The sequence below is a fragment of the Petromyzon marinus genome, chromosome 16, assembly GCF_048934315.1.
Source record: "Petromyzon marinus isolate PM22_M1 ecotype Great Lakes invasive population chromosome 16, UKy_Petmar_22M1.pri1.0, whole genome shotgun sequence".
Lineage (NCBI taxonomy): Eukaryota > Metazoa > Chordata > Hyperoartia > Petromyzontiformes > Petromyzontidae > Petromyzon > Petromyzon marinus.
The window spans coordinates 8,020,580-8,044,183 of record NC_133682.1 but is presented as its reverse complement, the minus strand read 5'-3'; the positions used below and the strand labels follow the sequence as shown (position 1 = coordinate 8,044,183).

General features: G+C 45.2%; 1 protein-coding gene across 11 annotated transcripts in view; it reads right to left on the bottom strand.

Moving 5' to 3' along the window:
- Positions 1-21,119, bottom strand: part of TRMT9B (tRNA methyltransferase 9B (putative)) — a 28,707-nt gene extending 7,588 nt beyond the window's left edge. The window contains exons 1-7 of one of the 11 annotated variants that reach the window (XM_032955280.2): positions 20,884-21,119; positions 20,673-20,726; positions 19,995-20,065; positions 14,438-15,135; positions 12,472-12,529; positions 7,674-11,128; positions 1,308-1,481 (exon numbers count right to left, since the gene is read on the bottom strand). In XM_032955280.2, the coding sequence (XP_032811171.1) occupies positions 1,308-1,481; positions 7,674-7,830 (331 nt within the window). In that variant the 5' untranslated portion in view covers positions 7,831-11,128; positions 12,472-12,529; positions 14,438-15,135; ... (1 more) ...; positions 20,673-20,726; positions 20,884-21,119. The other 10 variants (XM_076067484.1, XM_032955279.2, XM_032955281.2 and 7 more) reach the window with 10 other exon arrangements.
- Positions 21,120-23,604: the final 2,485 nt, after the last annotated feature.

Here is a 23,604-nt window from a genome sequence, read left to right as displayed (position 1 = left end):
ATTTTGCCGGGCTTGAAATCAGATCCGCGACTACTTGAGCCAAGATGTCTTTACTCATGTCTTCTATTCTGTCACTGACGGTGTCATTTGAAAGGGGAATTTGGGATAATTTACCTTCGGCCGCTGTTCCGAGTATCAGATTCGCCATCTTTAATGCAGCTGGTTTCACAAGTGTTTCACCAATGATGTGTGGCTTGCCCTGCTTTGCGATCAGGTAAGCAACTTCGTACGATGCTGTCAGGATCGGTTTGTTAACAGGTACAAATCCAAGAGCAGGCAGAGTGGCCCTTTCATCGAATCTGGCTCTCTTCACCCTGAATTCAGCAAGTGTTGTGTTCTTGTATTCCCCGTCTCCATGCAGCTTCAAGAAGTGTTCCTTTAGTTTTGCCGGTGCAAGACTAGAGTTGCTCAACTTGGCGTTGCAAATCATGCAGATAGGACGCTCACTCCCATCACGTTCCATGATACATGAGAATCCATGTTGTACATATTCGTCCGACCACTTTCTTCTTTTGCCCGACATAGTTAGTATGGATAAAATATTAAAGAAATCACACGACGTACGACAACAACAGTCACACGTTGACTACTGAGTACGCACTAAATTCCCCGCAGCGCTGATTGGCCAAGCAGTGTAGCATGATCATCTGCAGCCAGTGATGGCCAAGCGGGCCGTGTGTGTCATCACAAATTTACACAATAATTCAAGTGTGTCCGGACCTCCGTGGCGGGGGCTCTGCCGAACCCCTGAGATCGACTCACCGAACCCCTGGGGTTCGATCGAACCCAGGTTAAGAACCACTGATCTAGGGTAAAGATGATGGGGCAGATCCACCAGGGAAGCCTCTGGAACGTTCCCGAAGGTTCCAGGAGGGGCGTGGCCAGAGGCGGGGCTTAGCCTCCGGGGAGCGAATATAAGCCGGGGGCACAGCAACGTTAGGGGTTGGTGTCTGAAGATCTAGAGGAGCTCCCCTTCGCTGCTGACCCGCCATCTCCACCTGCCACGTGGTGGCTCGACCTCCAGCCGCTCAGCCGCTCCCTAGCGCGCCGTCAGCCAGCGGCGTGTTGGTGAGCGGGGTGAGCGCCACGTGGCGTGGGGCAGCGCAGCCACGAGAGCGGGTCGACATCCGTGGAGAGAGAGAGACGTGGCTGTACCGAAGATTTATTAATAAACAACTTGAAGTAATTTACCATGTCGGAGCCACTCATTACAGATTGAACATGGCCACTGATGATGATGACGAAGGTTGAGTGATTTACTATTCAGAAGTCAACACCGGCGAGCAGACCAGGAAGGGAAAGACAACCTGCGATCGAGATGACGGCGTCAGCACAGCCGTTTCGTAGTGGCAGACGCAGGTTGTCCGACACCATGACCTCGTGACCTTTGGCACGGGACGCCTGGACCAGTGGCAGGCAGTAGTCGCAGCCCAGTGTGAACGCCTGCCCGTTCAGTGCCAGGTACTTGCCATTGCCGCAGCCTGGGGAAGGGGAGAGTGCGAATTACTACGCGCACCTGCACGTGTGTGTGTGTCTGTGTGTGCGTGCGTGCACGTTTGTGCATTGTATGCGTGTATGAGTAGTAAGTGCCAAGGTCACAGCGTCCCCGTGTTCAAAACAAGTACCATGTGGGAGTTGAGCCAGCAATAGAAAATCACGTTCCTCTTCCGAATACATTTACGTACAAATTTAATATAAGCTGTATTGGTGGATTGTGAGGAATACAAAACAACTTAGAAGGAGCCGGGCAGGGCATCGAACTAGGACATCAGATGACAGATGTGCAAAATGAACAATGCCATTGAAGCCAATGGATGGAGGAACAGTTAAGTAAGAACATTTGACATTGCACACTCTTATGAGTCCAGTCCATATTTCTACATATTTCCAAATTGTTATAAAAGACAAAATATATAACACGCCAGCTATAATAGTCAACTTTCCTCAATGTGTGAACGTGCTGGGCTGGGTGGCTCAGAGGTCAGAACACTGAGCTGGTAGACACGAAAATCTCAAAGTCAATGTTCAACTCTTTTCCCTCTCTCTTTTCTGAACGATGGCCACTTAATATAAACGCCCAACTTGATCTATTTGTGATGAACATGATGAACGCTTGAGAAAGAGAATGAAACGATTCGGTGTTGATTACCAGAATCGACTTTTCCCCCACCGACACGACTTTGCCTTTTGTTTTGCGACGACAACAATTTCCCATTCTCCCCGCATATGCTATCACAATCAACAAGTCGCAGGGACAGACGTTCGATTACGTTGACAAGCGCACTACTTTATCTATCTTTCTATGATGAAAATGATGAACGCTTGAGAGAGAGAAGAGCGAGGAGAGGCCAAGGAGAGGCGGCCCCGCTCTTCTCTCTCTATTTGCCTTCAATATGTTCCTTAAAGATTTTTTCACTTCCAGTAACAAATTATGGATGAGGACGAAGATCCCGTCGCAAAAAAGCGTGGAAAGGCAAACAAACGAAAGCAAAGATGGTTGGCCAAGAAAAGTCAGGAGTCGCTCGAGAGAATTCGTGCAGCACATTGTGAATCTCAACAACATTACATCAATCGACAAACTGCTGAGCAATCGCAGTCGCGCCGTGAAGCAGATGCCGCAGCCCATTGACTTCGAATCGCGGCAGAAACTCCTGAACAATCGCAGTTGTGGCGTGCAGCGGTCGTTCAGAGTCAGCCCTTCCAGAGCGTCAGAGACAAGCGATCCGCAATGAAGCCATCAATTTCGACGGCACTCGAGTAGAGGCGCACAATTGCAATTTTTGCGGCTCAAGTTGCCAAAGCCAAAGAACATCAACGGAGTTGAGCTGGAATATCCTGAGTTTCTCTGCGCATTGCTGACTGACCCAACTCATCCGAATCACGCTCACTTCCGCGATCACATACGATCCTACAACAGCGCGGTCTCCTTCGCGTCGATGGGAGCGAAGATCGTCGATTTGCCAGGACGAGGCCCATATGTCTTCAAGGTCCACGGCCAGACATATCACTGCACATCTCACCTGCAGCCACTTGACAATCAAGCACCGCAGTACGCACAGCTGTACGTGCTTGACAGCACGCAAGCAACGGAGATCCATCAAGAGCACACCGCAAATGCTCAGTATCGTCAACCTATCCTGGACGAAATTGATCGCTTTTTACGCCGGCACAACAGATTCGCCAACAGCTACCAGTTGATTCGCAAAATCGAAGCACGAGAAGTTGACCGTGCACTTCAAGCTGGAGAAGAAATTCCTTTGGTCAGCATGGTGCTGAGACGCGATTGTCAGTCGGATCAACGACGATACACTGCACCAACATCAAACGAAGTCGCGATGGTCTTCGTCAACGACGATGGCGAGCCGCCGTTCGAGCGTGACATTCGCATCTACCCGAGGAATCCACAGAATCCCAATCAGCTCTTCATCAACCTCAATATTTTTAGTCGCAACATGGATCCCATGACGTACTCGAATTCTGTATCCGTACGGCGAGCCCGGATGGCAACCGAACTGGCAGTGCAAGGCTTATGAGTGAGCTCAACCGAATAGAGTTGGGAAAAACGTCAGCATGCTTCAGTGTAAAGCAGCTCAAACAGCGACTGGAGGCAACTTCAATCCAGTCATGCGTTCCGGAAAGCTGACTCAACAATGGTTGGTGGATTCGTACCTGCAAGTCGAGGCCAACAATCTCAACTACAACCGCCAAAATAAGCAGCGACTGCGAGCAGAGCAGTACCAAGGTCTCGCAGACCACGTCGCAAACTTAGCCCAAAACGCAAACATTGCAGCTGGCGTCGCAGTCATCCTCCCTTCGAGCTTCGAGGGATCGCCGAGAAACATGCACGAGCGATGCTGCGATGCAATGTCGATCTTTGCGAGATGGGGTGCACGCGACCTCTTCGTAAATCCGAGCTGGCCAGAAATCACCGACAACCTTCGACCAGGTGAGCAGCCATCAGCTCGACCCGACTTGGTGGCGCGTGTATTCAAAATCAAGTTGGACGCCCTGATCGACGATCTGATCAAACACGGTGTGTTTGGAGAATCGAAGGCGCACATCTACACCATCGAGTTCCAGAAGCGAGGCCTTCCGCCCGCCGACATCTTGGTGACGCTGCAAGCTCAGGACAAGTTCACAACCGACGAACGGATCGATCAGTTTGTGTGCGCCAAAATTCCAACGCGGGACCATCCACGACTGCGCGAGATTGTCACGAGATGCGTGATGCACGGTCCGTGCGGCGCTGCAAACCTACGCGCCCCCTGCATGAACGACGGAAAGCGCAGCAAGGAGTTCCCAAAAGTTTTCAACAACACCACAATCCCGAATGTGAGCGGCTACCCACTCTACCATCGTCGATACGCTGAGCAGGCAGAAGTCAGAGGCGTTTCCATGGACATTCGATACGTCATGCCATACAACCCCTACTTGACGCTCAAGTACAATGCGCACATCAACGTGGAAGTGTGCACTTCCCTTCAAGCCGTCAAGCCAACATTGCTCTCACTTCGAACGGGCAGCCGGAACTGCGCTACGATGAAATCACCAATTTCATCGATTGCCGGTATGTGAGCACTCCAGAGGCGATGTGGCAGCTCCACGAGTCGAAGATGTGCGATATCGCTCGCACACGGTGATGAGCCTGCCAGTCCATCTGCCCAACCAACAGATGATGGTGTTTGAAGCCGGACACGAGGAGGAAGCTCTGCTAGCAGCACAAAGCTGGAATCGTGGTTCTTGCTGAACGGAAGCGATCAAGACGCACGTCAGTGGCTCTACACGGACATTCCGCAGCACTACGTCTACGTTCGAGGCAACTGGCAGAAGCAGCAGAGAGGAGCCGACAAGATTGTGTCCCGCATGTACCCGATCAGCATCGAAGACGAAGAACCTTTCTATCTTCGAATGCTGCTGTTACATGTTCGAGGTGCGACCAGCTTTGAGCCGCTGCGGACCGTCGACGGAATGGTGTGCGAGAGCTTCAAGGCAGCAGCTTCAGCGCGAGGTCTTCTTGATTCGGACGACGAGTGGGATCGCTGCTTAACGGATGCCGGCACTTACATGAAGCCGAAGCAGTTGCGCGAGATGTTTGCTTTCATCTGCTGCTTCTCTCTGCCCGCATCACATCTTAAGCTGTGGGAGGACCACAAATTGGACTTAACTCTCGACTACATGCGAAGAGATGCCGACAACACCGCCATCAACAAAGCACTTCATGACATCAACAGCGTTCTGCAGCAGCACGGATTCTCTTGCAAAGCAATTGGCTTGCCAACACCAAAGGGAAACCTACCGGAAGAAGATGTGTATGACCAAGTTGAGGAAGCAAACGAGGGCGCACGACGTCTCGCGATGCTCAATGAGAAGCAACTCGACACGTTCAACAAGATCATCATGGCTGTCGATGACGAGAATGTGACGAATCGATGCTTCTATGTTAACGGTCCCGGAGGTTCGGGCAAGACCTTCCTCTACACAACTCTCATGGCGTACATCCGGGGATCGAGGACAAATTGTACTGCCATTTGCAACGACAGGCATCGCCGGAACAACGCTCAAAGGAGGACGTACTGTTCACAGCGGATTAAAGCTTCCATTTCCCTTGCTCGACACTTAAGTCTCTTCAATGCGGCCTGCATCGCCACAAGGTGAAGTTCTGCGCGAAGCTTCGCTCATCATCGACGAAATTACGATGCTGCCGAAGAACGGACTTCGCTGCATCGACAAGCTCATGCTTATGACAAACATGCGCAGCAAGGGACAAAATGAGCACAACGAATGGCTGCTTAAAGTTGTAACAGGCAGCTTGCCCCCAGTGCCGGGAATCTTCGAAGAGAGCACAATTCAAATCCCAGAGAAGATGGTGGCAACGGAGGATCTCATCGAATCCATCTTCGGCAGCATTGGAGATATGTCTATAGACGACCTTTCGAAGCGAGTCATTGTCGTACCGACCAATGCACAGACACTTGAAATGAACCGCAAGATCATCGGACAGTTGCCTGGCGAGCCCGCCATCTACTACAGCGCCAATTCAGTCGTGAGCGAAGATCCCAGCAACACAATACATTTTACAGTCGAGTTTCTCAATGACCAGATGCCATCGGGAATGCCACCACACGTCCTGCTGCTGAAGAAGGGCGTCATCATCATGCTTCTGCGGAATCTAGACCCAAAGAAAGGACTTTGCAACGGCACGCGACTGATTGTCGAGGAGCTCGCGAGAAATTTCATCAAGGCACGGATCATCTCCGAGTGTAACCGAGGCGATTCGGTGTTGATTCCCAGAATCGACTTGGCCCCCATTGACACGATTTTCCCATTATCCCCGCATATACGCTATCACAATCAACAAGTCGCAGGGACAGACGTTCGATAACATTGGAATCGATCTGCAGACGGCGGTCTTCTCGTACAGCCAGCTCTATGTCGCCTTATCTCGATCCCGCAATCCCAACCAGGTGAAAGTCCGCATCGAACCGAACCCCCAGCAAGGCCATCTATTTAACGACGAGAAAAAATTTCACATGAAATGTCGTTTTCAATGAAGTCTTCGAGATGTAAAATGATATAAGCTTTCAATGAAGAAATTCAATTATCTAATTCAAAACATAATAAAATTCAAAGATGTTTCATTTCAAAACTTAAAAACGGAGCATCGGGTGCTTGCGTGAATGCGTCGTTCGTGTGCAAATGTTGTGACTTTCCTGGCCGAAGGCCGTAAATGGTTTTGAGGAGCGCCACAGGCGCCCCCAAACAACCTAGTCATGAAATAATAGCTTCTTTTATATCGGTCTATTACAAGAGTATTTACAAAAAACTGTGTTTTATTTGACATTTGTCACGACTAACAATGCAACAGCAAAATCTTGTATGGAATATTTTGTTGTTGTGCTGTGTGCTTGTTAGGCATTTAATGATTCACCCCCCCCCCCACCCCGTAGAGATTCTATGAATCGCACTAATTGGGGTCATGAATCAATACAAAATCCAATTATTTTTGTCTCATTTTAGCCTTTCTTTTTTTTGCCTGGATTGTACAGTTTTGTTTGTCCATGACTCAAATGTAACATAAAACAATAGTTTGCAAATAATCTGCATGGATAATAAATAACTGATTCTTACATGCATTGTCTATTGTGAATTTAAGAATAGATTTTAACAATAAGATATGTATATTATTATATTCTTAGTTCTTGTCATGTTGTGTGTGCCTATTTCATTGTGAATGTGATCGTACCAAAAATTTGTAAATAAAATCCGAATTAGATTTGTGGCATTAAATGTGATTGTATCCCATGACACAGAAAATAAAACAGTTGGCATATTAATTTTATAGAAATACAGTTAAATCATAGGGAAAAAAGGAAGATAGAAAGGTCTCAAGGCCTAGACTTAAACAGGGGCAGGGAGTCAACAGCATGGACGGCTGTGGGGAGTTCCAGACAATGGGGGCAGCAGACGACAATGAACAATCTCCCACGTAGTGGAGGTTGACTGGGGGGCTTCGACAGAAAGCTTCGAAGCACTTGGCCTTGGTTGCAGCAGAGAGCGCGCGTCTAAACAGAAAGCCTTCGTTGTTGGATGCGTGATTGCGAGCGCTAAATGTATCTACACTGCGCCGCATCACATCGTAATGTACCGCAACGTATCGTGGCGCGAGCGCTCACCGACGTCGACGATGACGCTCCCGGGCGGCTGTCCCTGCAGGAAGTGGCGCACGCGCGGCCAAGCTCCGTAGCGCGCGTCGTCAAACGACGGCGCGATCTGCGCGTAGATGGCGTGCACGTGGGCACGCTCCAGGCGCCCAGCCTCCGCCAACTCCATGGTGGCACTCTCCTCCCGTCAACCGCCCTCGAAGCAACACCAACACAAACTAAGCAAGTTAGCAAAATCTACGCGTCCGCGTGGATTACTTAACGCTTTCTAACATTCAAAATTTTTTAACTTGCAATATCGATGCCGACAGGTGGCTTTCAAGGTAAAAATCATTTGCATATTTGCAAGTAGTTATATTTCCTCTGGTTTGTGTATATAGGTTTTGGGAAACCCTTTGAACGATTTGGCCGGTTTTCCATAAGGGCAAATAACCTTAATAATACACATGTTTGTTCACATTTAATAATCTCAGAGATAATTATGGACGGATGGACACAGAAAATTCAGAAACGCTTTCAACCTTCGTTGGAAAATGTTTAAAGCAGTTTGACTATATGCATGCAGGATGCAATGCAGAACATAGTGGTGCATGTCTGTACACTAGCTTTTTTGTATTAGTTCTTAGTGGACCATCAGTTTTGTCGATCTGAAAAAGTTGCTGGTCTGTGAGCTAGACAGGAGATGGCCATATAGCAGGTAGGTTCGTGAACCCAAATATACCGACGTTTGAATGTTATCCCCTCGTATGTGTGTGTTTTCTCCGTGTACTTCAGGCAATCGTGTCTTACAACAGAAAGTCAAATGACGAAATGCAAATCTTTGCTGAAAAAAAAATGTCTTGATACTTAGTGAGAATTCCTGGAAAAATAAATATTATCACTATTTATAATCAGGTTAGCACTAACTGGGATATGTTATTTTAAGAATGGTGACCAGGGATAATAATAAATATTAAATAAACCAGACAGCAGATTTAAACTTGCATCCATGAATTCATAATAAATAAGGCCTCAGTTGTGAAATCGTTGGCATGTATTTTACAAAACACGCCGATGCATTTTCTGAATACATTTGAAAATTTGAATAATAGAATCAGCCTGGCATGCCGCTTAGCCTACAGTGTGATGCTATCAATAATACCCCCCAAGCCTAACCCAACCCATGAATATGAATCAAGTGGCTGGGCGAGCCTATACTCATGCCGAACAAAATCCTGTAACGCAACTCCACTGATGACATGCTTTGTCCCAAAGCTCGTCTCCATAGTGTAACAAAGGAGGGCCAATCAATTCCACCTTCCAAACAGGGGGATGGGATTCCTGATGAGATTAGTTAACACTCACACTGTAGAAATCCCACTCGCTGAGTCGCAGCAGTCACTGCGAAGATGGCCAGGTGAACTGTGTTTTGTATCAAGGCTATATCTCGTTTCCAAATGTTTAAAAATACAAGGGTGGCTGGTCGTATTATTTGGTCTTTAAAAACTGGTGTGGGGAAGTGTTAAAATATGTTAGGAATAAAGGTTTAAAATTCAGAGCACGTGCACACAAGATGCTCCAAATCCATGGGGACAGTAAAAAATACGTGGTCTATGTGCAGTCTCAATGCTCGCAATTAATATTATAGACTATATAGTGGATAAAATGCACTGAATAGAATCCATTCATATTCTTTGGGTCTTTCGGTAAAGCCACGTAGATAGAAAAATTATAAAATTATCGCGACGTTTCGATCGCAACACAAGCAATCGTCATCATGTGAAAAAATATAGCGAGAGAGCTGCTGAAACACGAAGTTATATAGGCTTGAGATGGGCTCAGCCCAAGGGTAAGTGGGCGGGGCTAGAGGTGGTTCGTTTACATTCACATGCTAATCTCTCACAATACAATGGCCACCTCCACAGCTGCGCCGTCGTCGTGGAGGTACATCACCGATCTTACACTGACATGCAAATTCCACCTCTAGCCCCGTCCACTTACCCTTGGGCTGAGCCCATCTCAAGCCTATGTAACTTCGGTTTCAGCAGCTCTCCCGCTGTATTTTCTCCTGCCTCGGCAGCTCTCTCGCTATATTTTTTCACCTGATGACGATTGCTTGTGTTCCGATCGAAACGTCGTGATAATTTTATTATTTTTCTATCTACGTGGCTTTACCGAAAGACCCAAAGAATATGAATTCCTGCAGTCACGAAAGCTTTAATTCAAGATAAAATCCATTCACTTCCTTTTGGGATTCTCCATGAATATACCTGTTGCCTGCTGTCTGTGCTACAAATCACAAACGACTTCTCATACCTCATTCGAACCTTGCTAAACACAGAGATCCACGCAAAGACATTTTCACAAAGGTTACAAAAATTACTTAGTTTGTACGTAATCCTGATATCTTAAGTACACTATGATGAAACATTGCAACATCACAATATAAATGTTCGTCTGTTTGTAAATCTATTTTATCCCTGTATGCTCTCCCCACACTTCTACCATCATTACGAGCACCAATGACATACCAGCAATTAAATGTGCATGACTGTTGCACAAAAAATCTACACCCATCTAACGCTTTCAGCATTGTCCTCCAATTAAAATCCCTCCCAGTTGTGCATGCATCATTATCACGTAGGAAAAAGTCCACTGGGTTATCTCAGTATCCAGTTTTTTTAATTATAAGCCACTGTTTTTTTCACCAAATTATATTCAAGGCTTTTCTCCAGCACTTTTGTTTCTTCCGACATTTTAAACAAAATCATGCAAAGCGCAGCCTTGGTGATGCTCTCCTGGGTAAACATGTCAACATTTAAATTTGTACATGCTTAGTACTGCATATTTGATTTAAAGATGATTTACAGGGGCTTTACTGCTGCGCAAGAAGTGTGCACTGATAATTAACCTTATGGCCAGACCCCGGGGTCCCGAATAAACGGAAGTAAAAATCGTAATTAATTTATTTATTTTGGGCGACTCCGTCCCACCGCGCACATAAACGCCGCGACCCACCAGAAATCAGTCCTCTCCTCGTTCTTCACCAAGCACCCGTCGTTGCCAAAATTGCCGTAGTCATAAACAAAACTTTGATTAGCACATCATGTAGAGCTCGTCGAGAGGAATAGATTGCCTTATGGTTCGCCGTCAGCACACATAAAATGACGTCGCAACATAGTTTATGCAAGACCCGGGGGCTTAAGGGACCCCGGAGTCCCGCCATAAGGTTCATATGATGAAAAACGAATCAGACAGAAAAGTGGTACAGGCTGGAGATTTTTTTACATGCATTAGTGTTTGCTTGTTGATGTTGTATGCAATCAGAATGCAAAACACTGAAATATTTGCGTATATATTGTAGCCTTACAGTTCACGCCATGGTCATCGACCAATCAGAAGCTGGCATCCATAAAAAATGTAGGATATACAGGAGAGTACCAAGGCCCAGGTGGTGCAGTCAGCAACGCAAAACCATTGTAGCCTTCCTGCAACAAAAGCAGCAAAAAGACGACACTAACAACGTTCACAATTCATCGTCCTGACCATGCAGCGATGCCTTAAGCTAACCATGATTTTCAATGTCAGACAAATGACAGTCCGTAATGTCCGCTCGCAAGCCCAAGCTCCTACAATGCAGGGGACAATCCTTAACACAGCGCTGTGGAGGTGGGGGTTGGTGGATCATGCAAAGAGTTACTTTATTGTGTGCTGTGAAACTCCCAATCTGCTGGGCCTCAAGATGGTTAAGGGACGGTGGTAGTACAGCAAAATTATTGGGGTTTTTTTAGCGTTTTCTACTCTTATAATTTGGTTTGCTCAGGAAACTCTGTGGTTTCCGCCTATTTGAAATTTAGAGAGGAGTTGGCCAATTATCCAACAAAGAACCCAGACGAAAAATTAGTATTAATACTCTATAAGGCTTTCCAGCGTAAATACCTAATTTAGTAACACTATGTAATAATAACAGCATGCCAATATTGAGGAATTGTTGTGATTGTCAGGTTTTATTAAACAATGTCATGTCATGTGAACAAGCCTGCATTAATTAAACAGGACAGAGCATCAACAGCAAGCAAAAAAAATAATCCATATCTTAGCTATGGCCACCGAGGCCCGATCAATGCATGCCGAGCACATTAAATTCACACAATGACCTTGCCGCCTCCAATCAGGCTACACATACAGTACAGCGAGCACCGCGTAAGGTGATATTTTGTGGTTCTCTAGAACAGCTCAAACAATCAAATTGTGCAATCCACACACCCAGTAATCTAACAAGAGCAACTTTGCGCTGTTGTGACTCAGTGATGAACCAATATATTTTATAACACTTACACCAACATAACTAGTTTAGCTCTATTCCTTTAAATAAAGCAGACGAAGACTTTCACATTGTCACTGTTTTTCAAGAACGACCCATGAATGTTATCTTTAGACGCAATTATGTTCCAAAAAATGTTAAGTGACCAAAGGTAAATGCATGACGCACCTTCCACAGCACTGATTTAAAAAATCTGATTTAAAAAATCAGTGCTGAGCAGTAAATCTCACCGCTTGGCATTTTACCCTGCAGACGTTTGCATGAATAAACCTTGTACATTAATTCAAGGGTTTGCGACAACCAGACTCCCTCGAGAGGCATCGGAGGACGGCAGCAGCAGCTGCAGTTGCCTCGTCCGCTGCGCACTTCTTGTCGTGTGGCTTAATTGCGAGCAGATGTCTGTTCATTCACGTTATGTCCTTTTCCCAGCCTTGTGTAACACGTCCACACACAGTCGTAACATCTTAATTATTACAGCACCCATGGATCTGGCGGTGTAGCTCTTACCTGTGCACGGCTTCAATGGTCCACGCCGGCCAAGGGACACTCGTTCTGCTGCTGTGACCTGAGGGGACACACAGAATGCTGACCTTCAGTCCTCAATGAACAATCGGGTGCCTCTGTATGCGTGCAGCTCTGGGTGTGCGAGGAGGAGCTCTGCTTGCGTTGTATCAGACCCCCCTCCCAACCATTCTCCCCACGTGCCCCTCCTCCTCAAAGAGAATCCTCTCCGCCCCCAAGGCCCACACCCCACCCTACTCTTCCCCATCCTCCTCCACCGCTCCCTGCATGTCTCCCTGGCAGGCAGCTGCACCTCCATGCTCATGACAGTGCAGACGCATGCGCGAGTGTCTCATACTGTGAGTGTGTGCTGTGCATTCTCACATGGTAGTGAAGTGAAATTATCACGTGAAAATGAAAACATGAATCTAGGCAGTGCAGTCAGTCAACCTTTATTTCAACCAAGTAACCACCCATTTTAGAATTCAAGGTCTGTTACTCAAACGAGACCTGGCTCTCCAAAAGGTAAATACCAGTACGAGAAAGTAAATTGTATGACAAGAAAATCAAGTGTAACTGTATTACTGTATAAATAAAAGGAAATGAAAGCTTGATGTGTGAAAGAAAATAACACGAATTACATAACATGAAAAACGAGGTACAACATCAAGGGCAAATTCCTATCACGGATTTTTGGTAATTAATCCAGTTTATCTCATTGAAGACCAAGAGGGGACCCCGGATGTACACTACAAGAGAGACACCAAATGATTACACGTTCGCGAGGCGTCGGGAACGAAGAAACAGTCTCCCAATCTCCAGTTAATTCTTAATGGCACACAACAAGGAACCATGCGCTACATCTAAGACTGCCGGGGGGTTTGTATCCAGGATGAGAAACCCAAATATAAATAGCAGATCCGTGCGGAACGCTTTCAAGACGAACGAAGGCTATGGTAAGTCGAATCCCCATGAATAGTGGAAGGCAGCAACATTTAAAATAGCAATGACAATGACAAATATCTGCGGCTCTTGTTAAAAAAAAGCACAGTGGGAGTTTCACATTCCTGTGGCGGGGGGGGGGGGCATGAGAGAGAACAGTTACTACTATTGGCCTCCCATGAAGTGGTGCACTCTGACAAATTGATTAAGACCAAGCTTTAACCTGTCAATTAATTTAACTTAAAAAATATATATTTATAAAATGAGTCAGCTGAGCAACTGCAGCAATGCCCGTTCCATGATACTCGGTGTAACGTGTCGTATTAGCGGGAGGGACGGCAGCTTAGCTATCCCGAGCAGCAATGATGATCTCCCACAGCTTCCACCGGTTGTTTTTAAGCTGCGGGCCGGGGTGAGTGTTCCTAAGCATGCAAGTTGAAGAGCATAAAGTACACATCCGGCTTACCCACACAGTCTGTGCCAGGCGAGGGGGAGGGAAGAGAGGTCTCGGGTATTTGGTTAAAAAAATCCAATCCTTCGGAGACATCAGCTCACAAACTCAACGACGCAACCCGGTCTGTCACCGTATGGGGCAGGCTGTTGTTGTCAGGGCTAAACACCTGTAACAGCTAACCATGGCATATACGTGACTGTTACATGTGCACCCGAGTACAAATTTCTCTGATGATGATGATTGATAAGTTTGACATTAATGACCGTGATTCAATGATCATAATCGTGATTCAGATGTGTGATGTGACGGACTCGATGATGATGGTCGTGACTTTAACGACAATGATGAGCGCAATAATTAATTAATTGAAAATACGCAATATTGAATCACTGGTCACACTTTAAAGTAATACAAGCCTTGGGTTATTGGGACAAACACTTCACACTTATCGTTGTGCATTTCAAAATCGCCACGTTCTAGTAAAGCACGCAGCACGCAGCAGTCACTGAGAGCATCGAGTTCACTGTTAACGGAAAGAACAAGGACACACGTGTACAGAGCTACATCAATATTTACCTGGGGACGGCAGGTGGGCTCTGGATTCAGACTCCGGGTGCCGAGTTGGAAGATTCTCTTGGGCACAGGGTTCACGGGCACCGCCGCAGCACAAGATGTGCCGGCTCAGTGGAATTACAGATCCTTACGAAAGCATGACGTGATGCTGACGAACATACGGAGAGGTGAAGGCTGTGCCGAGCAATCAAATTCAATATCCAGCACCTGCGCTCACTGCACGCTTTTTGTGTACATTTTTTTTAAATATTTGACTTTGAGCAGTCACCTGTCAAAAGGCTATTGTTCTTCAAATATTAAATTAGAATGACATTAACAAAAAAAATGTGTGTTTCTTCCCATTTATAAAAGAAACACTCAAAATAACAAAGGTTGAACAGACTCTCCTCGGCAAGGCAAGGGTCTCGCGGATAAACGAGGCTTTTTGGCTAACGATTAAAAAAAATCAAATTACGTACAGCGCTAATCCGTTGTTAACCAAGATTGGAAATGCCTGCCAGTACCGCACAAGTTGCGGCGGTGTCATTGAAAGGCGGCGCGACAGAATAACGTGGTCTCTGTCTGCTCGGACTCCCTGACGTGTGTGCCGTGGGGCAGGTGGTGACGAAGAGCTCCGCCCGGCAGGTGGTGCACGCTTTGTCCAGAGCCGGTTCCCATTGGCAGCTCCGCAGTGAGACAATGAGCCCGACCTGTTGCCCTGGCTGCAGGAACAGTGTGGATAGACCGGGTTATTAATATGTCATGTGGTCGGCAAAGCACGCCCGGCACACCCTGCACATGTCTGAACCTTTTTTGGGGGAGAATTTCCAATTTGGATTTTCTTGCTTTCAGTTTTTGAGGATTATATGTCATTAAAATGTCTTTCAATGAATCAACTACATATTAAAATCCATCAATGACTTACTAATGAGTTAAAGAATCAATGTCTAACATTTTTTTAAAAATAGATTCTAGAAACAATACATCATTTTAAATGGTCGTCTCTATTTGCCGTTGGCAGCGATGCAGAATGTCACGAATCATGAGTGACTTCTGCAAACGAGACTCCTTGGAAAAAAAAGTTTTCACAGGGAAGTGCTTTTTAATCGACGCCTAAGAAAGTCAAACGCAAAATCCCCTGCAGGGAACACCACCAAACAACCGCGATCATCGGTGACGTGGTTAACACACACACACGGCTGTACCAGGAACACGCGTGATGCCCTTTCTTTGAGTAGATTCTTCATCTTTAACAATGATAAAATTCCACCCCCAAACTGGTGAAAATTAAAATTGCTGAGTGAGAGTGACACCCCAAGCTTCACCACCCTCGTTCGTTTGAAACGAGTGGTTTTTTTTTCGTTCAGCGGCCGTGCGAAAATTAGCGACGAAATGTCAGGCTCACAAGCCTGAAGCTCTCCTGTTTTATACCGAGACAGGCACTCCCCATGCGGCGCTGTGGGCTGCACAGACTTGTCAAGACAGAGTGCACAATTTATCAACTGTATGTTTAAAAAATAACATGTTCCTAAAGGAAGATTACTGGCGTATATTTCACAATGTAGTTCCCCAGGAATACAGTATTGTAAAACGTGGAAACTAACTTGGCATCTGAATGGTGTTGAATTTGCAAATACTCGGGTAGATATAATGATAACACAATCCTTAATCGAGAATTTAAAAAAATATTTATACATTTCCGAACAAAGTACACGCAATAACGCCACGCATATTTATATTGCAGTGGCATACAATGACTCATAAGCTTGCAAAGCCTTTTATTTCAAAAGTATAAAACTAAGTCTGGCAGCAGCACGATGCTCCCATTATAATTTTCAGATGGTCAAAAAGGTACTGCAGAAGGCCCTTTAATTTATTTTGTAAATTTCCCTCAGTTTTATGCTGATTGTGTTGTCCGTGTCAAGTTATGGGACAAAATTGAACCTTATGGTGGGACCCCGGGGTCCCATAAGCCCCCAGCTCTCGCATCAACTCTGTTGCGACGTCATTTTTATGTCTGTTGAAGGAGAACTATACCTCTCGACGAGAGGTATAAAAGTTTTAAAGTTTTGTTTATGACTACGGCAATTTTGGCAATGACGGGTGCTTGGTGAAGAACGAGAGGATTGATTTGTGGTGGGTCGCGTCGTTTATGTGCGCGATGGGATGGAGTCGCCAAAAAATATATAGGATTTTGACTTCGGTTTATTCGGGACCCCGGTGTCCGGCCATAAGGTTCATAATTAGTTTGCACTTCTTGCAGAGCAGGACAGCCCCTTTAACAGCCCACAGAAGCAGATGCCACAGAGCCACCTCTGTCATCCCTCAAATGACCTCTGGCCGAGAGAGTAGGGGGCAGGAATTCCCCACCTGCTCTTCGACAAATAAATGTTCGTCATATGACAGTCAAACTGAAAATGTTTTATTTTCGGAGCAGTAATTTAGCCATAATTTAATTTAACATTATATTTTTGCGCACACTTTGGTGACCAGGCTCACCACACTAAAGAACCCAGTTTAATTACAGGAGGCTGCCTGGATTCCAACAAATCCAGGATCTCTTAAGATGTGCTAGCTCAGCGCTCTTACCTCTGAGCTAGCCAGTCACTCATAGTAATAATATATCAATATGCACACAGTATAGCTATCAACTTGGCTTCACAACTGGAGGTAGAGAAAGAGTATAGTGTCACCATCGGCGACAGTTGAAGCCACACAGCTATTCTGCACCAACAGATTCACAAAAGTGGTCTGGAATAGGAAAAGAACAATGAAACTCAAGAAACGTGTGTAGCTTTGAATCGTTTAAAGAATTACGTGTGTTATTTATCAAATCTTACGGTTGTTGAGCAAGTACATTTTAAGCCAAGAAAAATACCCAAGGGCAAATCCAGATCAGGCACTTTGCTATGCAATTAACCATAGTCGCTTCCATTCATTTTATTCACCAGGCAGAACACTGTAAACCATATCCTGCAACGGAGCTGCACATTGTTGGGTAATAAAAAATATACCAAAGCTCTTATCTCAATCCTGAACGAGGCTGAACACTAAAAGCATTTCATTATGAAGCTGTTATGTGATTCATACACATTTATATGGCCCAGCAGCTGAAACTAAATCATAATTCAACATGACATGCAATCTAAACCCAGCTAAACCAGAACCCCTCTTTGAAAATCACTTTGTGAACAATAAAGTCCTTCAAGCCCAAGCATTCACAATGTATGTAAGGCAGGCGACCACCGCCACACACCTGGTACCAAGGTTTACCAGTTCACATCCTATGCTAGACAGGCCCAATCATAACGGACGGCACCTGAGTTGTCACAAGTACATTGTTCCTTTAGGAGACAATTTCATACAATTATTAGCAAGCAACAGAGGGTCCGAGAGTGATGGACTGTGGCTGCAATTCAGGGTGACAATCCACCTGAGGTTTTCCAGTCTCTGGCCACACATACTGGTGGTCAAATAGAAGATGTAACGTGACTATAATGACAGTGATTGCTTCACCTTAGTAATGCCCTTTATTTACCAAGGGTAGCCTTACCGAGTCTCGAGACTCTTTTTCAGATGATTCCTGCATTGAGATGTTTGTCCAGTCCTATCGAGTGTTTAGCTTCATGTGAGACCATAACGATAGCTCCCCACAGATAGATTCCAAAATTCAGTTTTTGTACGGCAATCTTCTGGCCACTTCAGAGCACGATTTTACAAGGCCTCATATTCCCAGGCAGACTGCCATGCAAACACTATCCAGACTCACACCTGCTTAGCCTCCAAGATCTGACGAGATCACAAGAACTCAGGGTGATCCAGTAATTGGTTTCCTACACCGGGTGACAGCGTTTAAACCAATGCAGCTTCCAGAAAGTTGTGGTCTGGCAACCGCAGCCCAACTCTCGTACCAACAATTAAATATTAATTGGGCTTTAATTAGGCAGGCTAAATAACAAGACATTTAATAAATAAATAAAATGTTCTACTTTCATTCTTATAAGTTGACTAACTTCGTGGTTTCTAAAATGGCATTATTTTTCTTCAGCGACCACAGGCATCAGTGCACTGCAGCTATCGACTCCTGATATAATCTGTTCATCTATCGGTTATTGCTTCGATTAATCGAACAAAAAAATCATGATACAAGTTCCATATTATTTTGCACAAATAATAAATCATGTCCGTACACAAGGCTCACAATGCATTGTTAAGCACACAAGGCAGGCAGGGATCATCATGACGCCACGCTGGGCTTGAACTCCAGTAATTATTCCAGCATTTGAAGGAAGGGATGCTCAGAGGCAACTATTTTAAAATGTCTGCCAATTAACTGATCACAGAATGTTTTTTTATCGCTTATACCAATGGATTAACCTATTGCTTATGACCAATCACTGTGATGTATGCATTGTAATTTCCATCACAGTATATTTCAGATTGGAGCTATTTCTCATTTACCATGCACTATGTTCTGCATGCATTTACTGTCAACATACAACGTGCACATTTTCATCGTCTTGGGAAGCAGGACAGGATAAACAGCCTAAGGCCACTGAGCAAATCACCAAGAATGTGCCCAGAAGCTAAGCGGGAGTAAGCCTGGTTAGTACTTGAACAGGTGAACATCAGGGCTTGCCAGATGTTGTGTCACTCCCTCACATGTGAGCTTTCTCTGGAGTCTTCCCACATGAAGCCAGTTATTTATAGTTTTGGTCAAACATCCCAATGCAAGACAATCCTTAAAACAGTGTCTTGAAACTCAGTGAATAAAATAAATAATTGGGATGTATCACTTACCAAAGCAAGAAAGTAAATTGTAAAACTGCCAAATGTTTTTGCATCTCAGTTTTCAACTAAAACTAATGTGCGTTGGGGGAGTTTGTCAGCCACAAAGTGGAGCCATGAGCTATCACTCTCTTACACGTTCCTATTATCTGTGCAATGCTACCTAGACAATGACAATGCACTAACAAGGGAGAAAAATATAAAATAGGTGACGTTTCGGGCAATGGCCCTTCTTCATCTCTCTTCCTTTAAACGAGGAGCCTCACCCAAATGCAATGCCAATTGTTTTCTTTTGAGGGCAGCGTGCTTGTGTTGTGTTATTGACGAATGCGTTGAGTGCTTGTTATGTGTGTGTGTATGCACCATTGGCAACGCAGCATCACGATAAACCTGTGCTGTTTACATAGATAATGACTGCCGTGCTAATAGCAGTCCCCCCCCCCCCCATCATTATCTATGCTTTCAGAGGGCTCCTATTGTGTGCACGCAGCTGCCTGTTAGGGTTGAATGTTGCATTGTCCGAGACCGGCAATGAAATGTCCCCTATTGACCACAAAGGGACCTTATGTTGTCGTGTCCTTACATTTCCCTTTCAAAGGCATGGCTCACATGAAAGCTGCTATATAAAATACGTTGTTTTTTTATTATAAAGTAATTTCTCATCCCCTGCTGGATGAAGTCCTCCATGGCTTGGGGTTGCTTGACCATACCTCCCCAATGTGGCAGGTCACTGCGGGTTAAAGGGTTAGTTTGAGTCCCCGGCGGGCGCAGAACCGGTTCGCATCTCACTCACCACTGACGTTAGCCGTGGCTGGGAACTGAAGCACTGCGCCACCGCAGATGCAATACCAAACACGATGTGGTCTGAATGAACACATTACACAAAGACTGTGTGCTTTATACAGTACATGGTGGCTGGGTGTGCGAGTGGTGGTGTGAACTACAGCCCCGATTCGGGGGACACGTGTTGGCCGTACTTCACGGCCATTCTCACCACGTGCGTACCTGAACTTGGCTCGTCCCACAACTAGGTGGGTTCAGCCTAAAATTCGCGTTACCTTGTGTGGTTGTGAAAATGAGGTACTGCACATTGTATACAGTATACCAAAGTCAATGTAAACACAGCAGATGTGTGCGGTGCTGGCCAAAACCAAACACACATTTAACATAAGGGTTTTTCCTCTTTTTTTCTGGCAACAAAACTGAAACCTTTTTTTTACAAAGAATCACGTCTGCATTAACCTTGATACTTGTGGTCAAAATGCAAACAAAAAAAATTGATAGGTATATGCATAATTATATACAATTGTAAAAAGGTTGCAGTTTTGTTGCCAGAAAAAAAACGGGGAAAAACCCTATTCTTATATGTTGTTACTGGCAAAGAAGGTCTAATGACACATTTAACATCACAGTGATTTACATCGATGAGCATTAATGGGTGCTCGCAAACAATGCGCGTTATGTTTGTTACTCTGGGTCGTGCATTGCCCAAACATCCTCCACCGTAGCAGACACGTGGCTGACCCTACACAGGTATATAAAAGAGAAAGCGTAGTTAATCCTAAAACAATTAAAAGCGGACACGTGTTGACTGACGAAAGTTAAAGAGGTGCACTGACCCGTCAACGCAATTTCGGCGAACGCAATGCAACGTTAACAAATGCATTCTCAATGGGGCTTACATCGTGGCATGCGGGAAACAAAGTCCTCTTCGCTTTCCAACAGACCGATTGTATGAATTAAATTATGTTAACAAAAACACGTTCGGTTATAAACGAACTTTAGAAGTAATATTGATCATCATCAATCATCATCGTCGTCACAACTCGCAGAACCGTACACTGCCAACCTGTGCCCCCACGACTCCTGGATCTTCGGTGCATCGGTTCTGCGATTTTAAAAAAAACGCGATTTAAAAAAACGCGATTTCTCGTTAAATAAATTAATATTACAACCCCGAATCCAATCGGCTCCCGTAGCGGTGACGCTCTCGTATTCAATCCGCCGTGGGGAATTTATATCGCGATAATCGTCTTATCGTGCTTGGAAGCTTTCGTGACTGCAAGTGATCCATTCTCTTTGGTTCTATTCGGTAAAGTCACCGTAGGTTGTTTTATTTTTTTTTACCTACGTGACTTTACCGAATAGAACCAAAGAGTAATCGTCTTATCGTGAACAAATTATATCGTATCGGCAACGCTACCGCAGCGCAGCGACATCGGAGCAACAACAAAATTCGACAAAGTTTTTTATATTCTTAGTTCTTTCGGTAAAGTGACTTTACCGAAAGAACTAAGAATATGAATTACTGCAGTTACGAAAGCTTTAAATCGACAAAGTTTGTCGATGACTCTACCTGAAAAGGAATCATGTACGCTGCAAAAAAATATATATCTATGCTTGTATGCACACTTGAAACCTGTTAACCCCTTTAGTCAGTGCCCTAACCTCTTACGGACCAATTCACACCTTTATATTGGTCACCCTGTGGCCCATTATAAATCTCAACGTTCATCCCACAAAGTCCCGTCACAAGAAAGAAACACAAACAAATAGACACGCGAAAATGTTTTTATTGTACAAGAATACGGGGTTAAACCGTGTGGATTGTCAGTATGTCACTTTCGGGCAATGCCAACATCACGATCCATGGGGCAGATATAACCCGCAGGCGTCCACTTCACATTTCGTCATTCTTTTGTTTCCACTTTCCTCTTGTATTGTGCCAATATGCTCTAGTCATATAGGACGTGAATAAGGGCCGTTTCACGAAACGTCGTCGATCATATTTATGTTCGGCGACGCAGGGTCACCCAAGTATTTGTCAGTAACACTCTCAGCATATCGTTTGACCTTTTTTGCCAGTATCAAAAGTATATATTTTTTTTTAAATAAGAATGTTTACACACCTTGTAGGTCGCGGTCTGAGCTTGGCTGTGTTCACTCCAGCGCTGTCCTCGAGACAGCCTGGTCCCTTCACCTGATGAAGGCCGCTTGTGTTGTGGCCGAAACGTCGTGATTTTTGTTGTTTTATTTTTTACCTACGTGACTTTACCGAATAGAACCAAAGAGTAATGAAACAGGTGTTAAGATGTTCAGACACCAAATAGATTCCTTTCGGAAGGAATCAACTAACTGCATTAACCACACACGGTACTTATAATGGTGAACATGCAAACAAAACATGCTCTGATAACATCAACATTCATACTCTTTAGCTTTTTCAGTAAACTCACGTAGGTGAAAAAAATATAAAAATATAAAATAAATTAGAATGAAAACAAATAAATAAAATCACGACATTTCGGAAGCAATGCAAGCAACCGTCATCAGGTGTTCACTGCTCATCAGGTGTTCACTGCTCATCAGGTGTTCACTACTCATCAGGTGTTCACCGCTCATCGGGTGTTCACTACTCATCAGGTGTTCACCACTCATCGGGTGTTCACTACTCATCAGGTGTTCACTGCTCATCAGGTGTTCACTGCTCATCAGGTGTTCACTACTCATCGGGTGTTCACCACTCATCAGGTGTTCACTGCTCATCAGGTGTTCACTACTCATCGGGTGTTCACTACTCATCAGGTGTTCACTGCTCATCAGGTGTTCACTACTCATCGGGTGTTCACTACTCATCAGGTGTTCACTACTCATCAGGTGTTCACTGTTCATCAGGTGTTCACTACTCATCAGGTGTTCACTGCTCATCGGGTGTTCACTGCTCATCAGGTGTTCACTACTCATCAGGTGTTCACTGCTCATCAGGTGTTCACTGTTCATCAGGTGTTCACTACTCATCAGGTGTTCACTGCTCATCGGGTGTTCACTGCTCATCAGGTGTTCACTACTCATCAGGTGTTCACTGTTCATCAGGTGTTCACCACTCATCAGGTGTTCACTGCTCATCAGGTGTTCACTACTCATCAGGTGTTCACTGTTCATCGGGTGTTCACTACTCATCAGGCGTTCACTACTCATCAGGTGTTCACCGCTCATCAGGTGTTCACTACTCATCGGGTGTTCACTACTCATCGGGTGTTCACTGCTCATCGGGTGTACACTGTTCATCAGGTGTTCACTGCTCATCAGGCGTTCACTGCTCATCGGGTGTTCACTGTTCATCATGTGTTCACTACTCATCGGGTGTTCACTGCTCATCGGGTGTACACTGTTCATCAGGTGTTCACTACTCATCGGGTGTTCACTACTCATCGGGTGTTCACTGCTCATCGGGTGTACACTGTTCATCAGGTGTTCACTACTCATCGGGTGTTCACTACTCATCAGGTGTTCACTACTCATTAGATGTTCACTGTTCATCATGTGTTCACTACTCATCGGGCGTTCACTGCTCATCGGGTGTTCACTGTTCATCAGGTGTTCACTACTCATCGGGTGTTCAC